This window comes from Piliocolobus tephrosceles, chromosome 10 (assembly GCF_002776525.5).
Source record: "Piliocolobus tephrosceles isolate RC106 chromosome 10, ASM277652v3, whole genome shotgun sequence".
In the NCBI taxonomy this organism is placed as follows: Eukaryota; Metazoa; Chordata; class Mammalia; order Primates; family Cercopithecidae; genus Piliocolobus; species Piliocolobus tephrosceles.
The window spans coordinates 121,104,970-121,114,068 of record NC_045443.1 but is presented as its reverse complement, the minus strand read 5'-3'; the positions used below and the strand labels follow the sequence as shown (position 1 = coordinate 121,114,068).

At 43.2% G+C, this 9,099-nt stretch overlaps 1 protein-coding gene across 3 annotated transcripts in view; it reads left to right on the top strand.

The window, feature by feature from the left end:
* Positions 1-8,970, top strand: part of SBNO1 (strawberry notch homolog 1) — a 73,824-nt gene extending 64,854 nt beyond the window's left edge. For all 3 annotated transcript variants that reach the window (XM_023205861.2, XM_023205863.2, XM_023205871.2), the window contains 2 exons: positions 2,682-2,875; positions 4,949-8,970. In XM_023205861.2, the coding sequence (XP_023061629.1) occupies positions 2,682-2,875; positions 4,949-5,091 (337 nt within the window). In that variant the 3' untranslated portion in view covers positions 5,092-8,970. The remainder of the gene's footprint in view (positions 1-2,681; positions 2,876-4,948) is intronic.
* Positions 8,971-9,099: the final 129 nt, after the last annotated feature.

Here is a 9,099-nt window from a genome sequence, read left to right as displayed (position 1 = left end):
TTTTATTTTTTTTGAGAGGGAGTCTCGCTCTGTCGCCCAGGCTGGAGTGCAGTGGCCGGATATCAGCTCACTGCAAACTCCGCCTCCCGGGTTTAGGCCATTCTCCTGCCTCAGCCTCCCGAGTAGCTGGGACTACAGGAGCCCGCCACCTCGCCCGGCTAGTTTTTTTGTATTTTTTTAGTAGAGACGGAGTTTCACCGTGTTGGCCAGGATGGTCTCGATCTCCTGACCTCGTGATCCGCCCGTCTCGGCCTCCCAAAGTGCTGGGATTACAGGCTTGAGCCACCGAGCCCGGCCAATTTTTGTATTTTTAGTAGAGACAGGGTTTCTTTTGTTTTTTTGTTTTGTTTTGTTTTGTTTTGTTTTTGTTTTTTTTGTTTGTTTGTTTTTTTGTTTTGAGACGGAGTCTCGCTCTGTCGCCCAGGCTGGAGTGCAGTGGCCGGATCTCAGCTCACTGCAAGCTCCGCCTCCCGGGTTTACGCCATTCTCCTGCCTCAGCCTCCTGAGTAGCTGGGACTACAGGCGCCCGCCACCGCGCCCGGCTAGTCTTTTGTATTTTTTAGTAGAGATGGGGTTTCACCATGTTAGCCAGGATGGTCTCGATCTCCCAACCTCGTGATCCGCCCGTCTCGGCCTCCCAAAGTGCCGGGATTACAGGCTTGAGCCACCGCGCCCGGCCAGAGACAGGGTTTCATTTCACCATGTTGGCCAAGCTGGTCTCGAACTCCTGACTTTGTGATCTGCCCACTATGGCCTCCCAAAGTGCTGGGATTACAGGCATAAGCCACCGTGCCTTGCCCCCAACATTTTCTAAAACATTTCCTCTGGGGACAGTGCAGTGGCTCCTAGCACTTGGGGAGATCACGATGAGAGGGTTGCTTGAGGCCAGAAGTTTGAGACCAACCTCCTCAACACAGCGAGACTCCATCTCTACAAAAAAATTTACTTAAAAAACAACAAACATTTGCTTTGAGTTACAGTAAGAAAAGTGTCCTATACGTGTACGTTTAACACTGTGTATTAGATTCATCTTGAATTAGTACTAACCATAAGGACATCTTTATTGATGAATTCTGAAAATAATTTTAACCATAAAATATTGGTGGTATTTCTCCCTTTTTCTCATTTCTTCTTAAACTTACATGTAACCTCTCCCTCCCCTCCCACCCCTTTCCGTCCCCCCTCTAGATTGCTGAGTCCTTCCCACTAATGTGATTTAGAACCAGTATATCAGTAGTTTCATAATATAGAAATAACTGGCAGGATCTTCCCCCACCGGCCCTTCTTTTGTTTTCATAGGTGTTGCTTGTTTTTTCATGGCAGGATGTCTCAAGATCTTTTTTTCTTTTTTAAACAGAGGACTTGAGTGCAATGGCACCATCTTGGCTCACAGCAACCTCCACCTCCCAGGTTCAAGCGATTCTCATGCCTCCACCACCTGAGTAGCTGGGATTACAGGCATGTGCCACCACACCCGGCTTTTTTTTTTTTTTTTTTTGAGACATCCTGTTGCCCAGGATGGAGAGCAGTGGCACTATCTTGGCTCACTGCAAGCTCTGCCACCCAGGTTCACGCCATTTTCCTGCCTCAGCCTCCCGAGTAGCTGGGACTACAGGTGCCTGCCACCAAGCCTGGCTAATGTGTTGGTGTTCTTAGTAGAGACCAGGTTTCACCATGTTAGCCAGGATGGTTTTGATCTCCTGACCTCGTGATCTGCCCACCTTGTCCTCCCAAAGTGCTAGGATTATAGGCATGAGCCACCGCGCCCAGCCCACACCTGGCTAGTTTTTGTATTTTCAGTAGAAATGTGGTTTCTCCATGTTGGCCAGGCTGGTCTCAAACTCCTGGCCTCAAGCTGTCCGCAGACCTCAGCTTCCCGAAGTGCTGGGGTTACAGGCATGAGCCACCATGCCTCATTATTTTAAACTTTTTGTAGAGATAGAGCCTGACCATGTTGCACAGGCTGGTCTCAAACTCCTAAAGTCAAACAATACTCCCCCCTCAATCTCCCAAAAAGCTGTGACTACAGGCATGAGCCACCATGCCCGGCTAGGCTAGCAAGATCATTTTATAAACTATCAATACTACAGTAAAATAATGGATGTTAAAATGACTAAAATGCTTCAATAGATAGCAAACACAATAAATTCAACCCTTTTTATAGGGAGGCAGGCGCCTGAAAAAATTGTGGTTTTAAAAATCAGCACTGATATCTTAAATTGGAAATGGTAACCCAGTAGGCCAACAGAATTATAATCTAAGAAATAGTAAAGGCAAATACTGCTAAAACATTGTTTATTTGAAACTTGCGGCCAGGAGCGGTGGCTCACGCCTGTAATCCCAACCCTTTGGGAAGCCAAGGGCGGATCACCAGAGGTCAGGAGTTTGAGACCAGCCTGCCCAACATGGCAAAACCCCGTCTCTACTAAAAATACAAGAAAAAAAGAAGTTCCCAACTACTCGGGAGGCTGAGGCAGGAGAATCACTTGAACCTGGGAGGCGGAGGTTGCAGTGAGCCAAGATCATGCCACTGCACTCCAGTGTGGGCAACAAGAGTGAAACTCCATCTCAAAAAAAAAAAGAAAAGAAATTTGAGTTGACCTTGTAAACCTTTCAGAAACATGTGTCTGTGTCCATATATAGACACTCATATATATGTATTTCTTTCCCATTTTTCTTAGGCGCGGCAATTGCAAAAAAGCAAGCTTGGGGTTAGTTTGTGAAATAGGTCTTCGTTGCCGTACATATTATGTATTATGTGGTTCAGTGCTGAGTGTCTGGACAAAAGTTGAGGGTGTTCTAGCATCTGTCAGTGGCACAAACGTGAAGATGCAGATTGTGCGGCTAAGAACGGAAGATGGGCAACGGATTGTAGGTGAGTCTAATTTTTGTTTTGGTTTGAGTTGCAGGAAAAAATCAGATTTGACTTTTTTCTCATTGCTAATATCTTAGCTCTGTTCTACATGCATCTAACATCTCCTCCAGTAGTGGGTATGGGACCCGTTTTATATTTCTTACAAGGTTGAACAGAAGTTAAGCCTTCAAACAGACATTGTTGGTTCTGGTTGAAGTTATGATATGGTCATCTCTTTGATGCTGCTCTCAGCTGCTCTTGCTCTCCTTCTCTACTCTTGGTGGCTGTGCAGGCTCCCTGGTGTGAAGACAGTTCAATCTCTTGCCCAGGAGTTCTCCATTGAGCTAGCTTAAGACTCTGGAACTCAAAAGCCACTGTGCACAGAGGATGGCTTGGTGTCCTGCAGGGAGCAAGGGCAGACTAGGCCAGCTGTTCCCACCGTGTGCTCAACTACAGGTATCCAGGAAGCAGGCCAGCAATTGAACTCTGTTTGTTTATCTTGGTTTCACTTACAGCAGCCTTCCTCTACCACAAGTTGCATATCGGCAGTTCATGGGCCAAAATCAGTCCATGGATTTTTTTTTTTTGGACACTTGAGTGTTTTGGGATGTTGTAGGTTTTCATTTGTATTATTTTTTTTTTTTTGAGACTGAGTCTTACTGTGTTGCCCAGGCTGGAGTGCAGTGGCGTGCTCCTGGCTCACTGTATCCTCCACCTCCTGAGTAGCTGGGATTACAGGCATGCACCACCACACCCGGCTAATTTTTGTATTTTTTTTAGTAGAGATGGGTTTTCACCATGTTGGCCAAGCTAGTCTTGAACTCCTGACCTCAAGTGATCTGCCCACCTTGGCTTCCCAAAGTGCTGGGATTATAGGCATGAGCCACTGCGCCTGGCCTCATTTGAATTAATTGCCAACGTTTAAAAAAGAGGTTTGATTTTAAAGTCTAGATTTCCAGGTTCCAAAAGCAGCCCATCAGCTGGAAGTGGTGGTTCATAATCCCAGCACTTTGGGAGCCTGAAGCAGGAGGATTGCTTTAGCCCAGGAGTTTGAGACCAGCCTAGGCAACACAGTGAGACCTTGTCTCTATTTTAAAAAAAAATTAGGACTGGGCATGGTGTTTATGCCTATAATCCCAGCACTTCAGGAGGCTGAGGCAGGTGGATCACGAAGTCAAAGAGATCAAGACCATCCTGGCCAACATGTTGAAACCCTATCTCTACTAAAAATACAAAAATTAGCCAGGCATGGTGGCACGCGCCTGTAGTCCCAGCTACTTGGGAGACTGAGGCAGGAGAATCACTTGAATCGGGGAGGTGGAGGTTGCAATGAGCCAAGATTGTGCCACAGCACTCCAGCCTGGAGACAGAGCGAGACTCTGTCTCAAAAAAATATATATATGCATGCAATTTATCTGGAACATTGAGCCTTCAATCCCACATGCAGGACTTTTAAGTTCCCTTAACCGGCACCCAGAGAGTATCCTTTCCAGTTTGCTAGTATCTACTCTTCAAACTTTACCTATTTCAGTTAGCATTTGAATTTACAACTTTTTTTCTGTAGTCTTTTTGGTGCATTAGTACATGACAGAAGTGATATTTGCATGTTTGTGGAGCTTAAACAGATAATACATAGAATAATAGATATTCTTGACCTCCTATTAAAAAGAGAATAATAGATTTTGTGGTTTTTTTGTTTTTATGTTTTTTTTTTTTTTGAGACGGAGTCTCGCTGTGTTGCCCAGGCTGTAGTGCAGTGGCACGATCTCGGCACACTGCAACCTCCGCCTCCCGGGTTCATGCCATTCTCCTGTCTCAGCCTCCTGAGAATAATAGATATTCTTGACCTCCTATTCCTCCAACAAGATGGCATTACACTAAACACATGCATATGCTTGGGTATTTGTGGGAAATACGTTTGAAGAATCAGACTACATCTCAATGGCCATTTCATTTATTAGGTAGTCGTTTAATTTTTGTGTGAACTTCTTGTTCATTACGCTTAATATTATGCCTCATTTGGAAGCTGCTGTGAAGCTATATAGCATGGTTTCTTCTGGACACAACTTTATAAATTCTTGTTACGAATTACAGGTTTGATCATTCCGGCAAATTGCGTGTCTCCTCTTGTAAATCTCCTATCAACTTCAGACCAGTCTCAACAGCTTGCGGTCCAACAGAAACAGCTATGGCAACAGCATCACCCTCAGAGCATCACCAACTTGAGCAACGCATAAAGAACAGACAGGTTTCAACATGGATGGATCTGAAATGCTGTTGAAGCATATCATTTGCATAAAAATCAGGGACAGTTTCCAAAGAATTATATATTTTTTTCAGTTGTGCTCTCTCTAGTTAGTTTTTTTGGAAGTAAGGACAAACCTGGAATAGATAGCAAAACTGAAAATCAGCAGTGCTGATGGTGGTACATATGTCTTTCCTTTTGCTTCTCCCCTGGTACTTCCCATCTGCTTTTACTTTGGGTGAGCAGAGCGGGATGTGTGCGTGCGTGTGTGTCAGTCTGTTTGTGAGTGTGTTAAAGGCTACAGACCACAGTTGGTTTAAAATGCTTGGAACTTCCCAAACTGGCTTTACTTTATGTTTATACAGTGCTCAGGGTTAACGCAGTACATCCATGCCATTGCTGTGGGAGGTATCCCCGGATGCATGTGTTTTGAGTCTATAAATATAGAAAATATATATTGGTTTCTTTTTCCAGCTTAATAGGTTTATTAAAGCATGAAATGAAAGGTTGCATATCATGCATTCAGGTTATTTTCTAATTTTTGTTCTGACAGTGCATGTCTTTGAAAGCATGCGTAAACAAGATTAACACAGAAGTCGAGTAACAGAGAGAAACATTTGTTAGATGTACAGCATTGGTATTGCATTTTTATAGTGTTTATACCTGGGTATTGCTTCAAATCCTGCAGACCCCTCCTGCCCCTTCTCCCTGCCCTAGGTTTCTGGTCAAGGTAATGAGTACATACATTTTTCTGTGATAAAACTCTTAAAAGTTAATTTTAATGTATTAATAGTATTCCTAATGTGTGCTGCAGAAATGGCTATAAGCCTCTTAAATTTACATTTTCAACTTAAAGGTAGTTTTAGAAAGAAGTACAAATTGGCTTTCATCTTGCAAACAATCGTTTTTTACTTAATTAGCTTAATTTGCATTATCACTCATAAAAAGGAAACCATACTTGAGTTGTAGACAATGAGGAAACACTTGAGGCTTCTGCTGTATGTTTTTTTGTTACTGTTATTGTTGTTACTCAGTAACTTGAATATTGTTTAATGTGTTGTAAGACATTGTAGAGTTTATCTCAAGCTGTTAAAAATGGTAATGTACAAATGTGAATAGACACTTATCTATATAATATGGGTAAGTTTTGTTTCGCCTATAATAGATGTTTATAAAAACAAGTGAGGGGACAGTTGGTCTTTTTATTTCCTTTTCTTTCTTTCTTTTTCTTTTTTCTGTTTTTTTTTTTTTTTGCTTACACAGGTTGCACTATTGAAAAATCGAGATTGTATAAACCTGGTAAAAAGCTGCAAGATGCCAAAATCTTGTAGATGTCAAATAAAAAGTTATTATACTAACAAGAAGTGGACTCTTGTTTAGGCCCTCACTGGTGACCTTCAGAAGTAGTCTGTGACGGGGACTCAGCAGAACTTGTGTGTTGCCTCAGCATTCCAGGTAGCCTTATAGTTTGGTTTAAAACTTATCCCTAAAATTTGAGATGGCGTTGAGGGAAGGGGTATAATGATAGTACTTCTGAGTGTTTTTTAAGTTGAATTGTTTGCTGTGTTAACTTTTTAAACTTCTTGCAGAATTGGGTGAGATGTGTGTTAAAACTGACAAACCTGGCTGAAAGCTTAGGGCATTCATCCTCTTGTGTCTCCTTTAGCCTGAGTTTGGTTATGTCAAGCTTACCGTAAGTTTTCTTAGGATTTATTTATTCTTGGTGCCTAAAAGAATAAATTGAAAGTACTTTCTGTTCTTTGGCACATTTTGCCCAGTGGATGCAACTTCTATCCTCAGTCCAGTTCATATATCTCAGGCAGTGATCCATTTTATATCAGCCAGTTTTCCTTGTTTGGGCCACTAGACCCGGCTGGCAGCCAAGAGCAGCACTGTCCCCACCTTCAGCAGAACCTCTCAGCTCATGTGTGTGTTTTTAAAGCAGTAGTCAGCTTCCATCAGCAATGGAAGTGTCCCCCACTCCAGCAGAGGTGCAGTCGCTGGACCTGAGGAAGGGAAGCATTACAAACCCTCCAGTGAGACAGAATGGCAGAGTTGGGAAGGATCTTCTCTCACAGGCTGTTGACCCAACTCCTCTTTCTGTGTGTGAGGGCATCTTAGTTTTTTATGGCGTTTTCAAAGCAGCATATGAGGGTTCTTAGCATGCAGCTAATTGACAACCCCCACGGCCCATGATGTAATGTTTGCTCTGGACTAGCCATCTTGATACATAGGAGTGTATGTATATTAGGTTCTTTGTAGAACAGCTTTTTTGTTGTTGTTTTTTTCATTTAAAAGGCCTCTGAAAGCCCTCTCAAAACGGACCTCAAAAAGGCAACCAGTGTTGAATGGATGGGAGCTGGGGCGATGCATGCCCAGGCTGGTCATGGTGTGTGCAGCACCCAGAGAGTTGCACCCACCCCTTCTTCAGGTGGATATCCGACCTTTACACTGTGGTCTTACAAAAGTCAGCAAGTTCGGTTTGGCTGCCCTGTGAAACTTCAGCATTCAAGGTCCTCTTCTGTTAAAACCCAACTCTTGGCTGGGCGCGGTGGCTCACGCCTGTAATCCCAGCACCTGGGGAGGCTGAGACTGGCAGGTCACTTGAGGCTAGGAGTTCGAGACCAGCCTGGCCAACATGGCGAAACCCCATCTCTGTCAATAAATACAAAAAACTAGCCGCTAACTTCTGTAAAATAGGTCCATTCATTGCAGGATCTAAGTGTCACACCTGACTTCAAAGGCCTTGTTTAATTAACCCCATGTCCTCTTTGCCTCTGCAATGCCTTTTTCTTCTTTTTAGCAATATGGCTCTGAGCACAAAGATTTGATTGGAAATCATGTTCGGGTTTTCAGAGTTTACAGTGTCGGTTGTACTGAAAACCATTTCCAGAGTCTAAAGCAGCTCAGATGTTATCTCTGGGGAAATTAGTGTTCCCCTAATTTAGCAACCTCCGTACCACAAGGTCTCTATCTGTAGTTACTGGGATTATCCAGATACACTATCAGTGATACAAATTCATAGATGTATTAATGCATTTCTTTAAACATGACTTGATTAAGAAGCAGATATGTTAAGCAGTTTTCTTTTCCTGCTGCTAAATTGCAGTTAGACACTTCAATATCTTCTCTTTACATGTGTATATAAATTAGTAAGAACCTGCATTCAAAGCAATGTAGTAGTGTGTGTATGTATCTATATATATTTATTCTAACTCAGCACTTCAGAAGCCTTTTTGAGTTACAACAATATTTTAGTTTGCTTCATCTGTAGAGGTAAAAGTTCTGTATTACCAAGCTCCAGAGGAATATGATATTTTACAGGCACAATTATCTGGCTGTAGCCCCTCCGGCATTCATTTGCTGGCCTCCATGGGATGCTGTTAGAACAACTGTTAGCCGGCAAGAGAAGAAAGGGTACCAGGACAGCATTTACAGTTGTAGAATGGGAGCCTTCTTCCCTCTCCCCTCCGCTTTCATTTTAGCATGAGAGAAAAAAAACAATAGATTGGAAATGATTGTTGCATCTCACTTCATGAAAGTAGGGGCATAAGTTCCCTCTGGATCCTTTTCTTGACAAGCAGTCAAGAGGAAGGTCCCCATACACATGTCCCTGTATGATACTTGGTAGTTTCTGAGAATGGTGCTACATAAGCGTTGCTGTTAGGCTGGGATCCTATTAATGAACGTTTGGTTAGTTCAGGCTTCCCAGTGGCAAAGGCAGACACCGTGGAGATGGACATTTACTGACTCCCTCCTTTGTGGCTTTGGTCTCCCTGGCTAACACCACACCTGTGCGTACTGCGCTTGGCCCACTTTGCTGCAGAAACAACGAGCGTTTCATGTCAGCTACAGCTGAGAGCAAAAACTGTAGGAAAAAAGTCTCATTGGATGCCAGTTGTCTGATACCAATGCAGTGTCTTTTAAGTGACAGAAACACACCTAAATACCTGCAACTCAAGCTCGCTAGCATTTTTTTTTTTTTTGAGTACTTGAGATA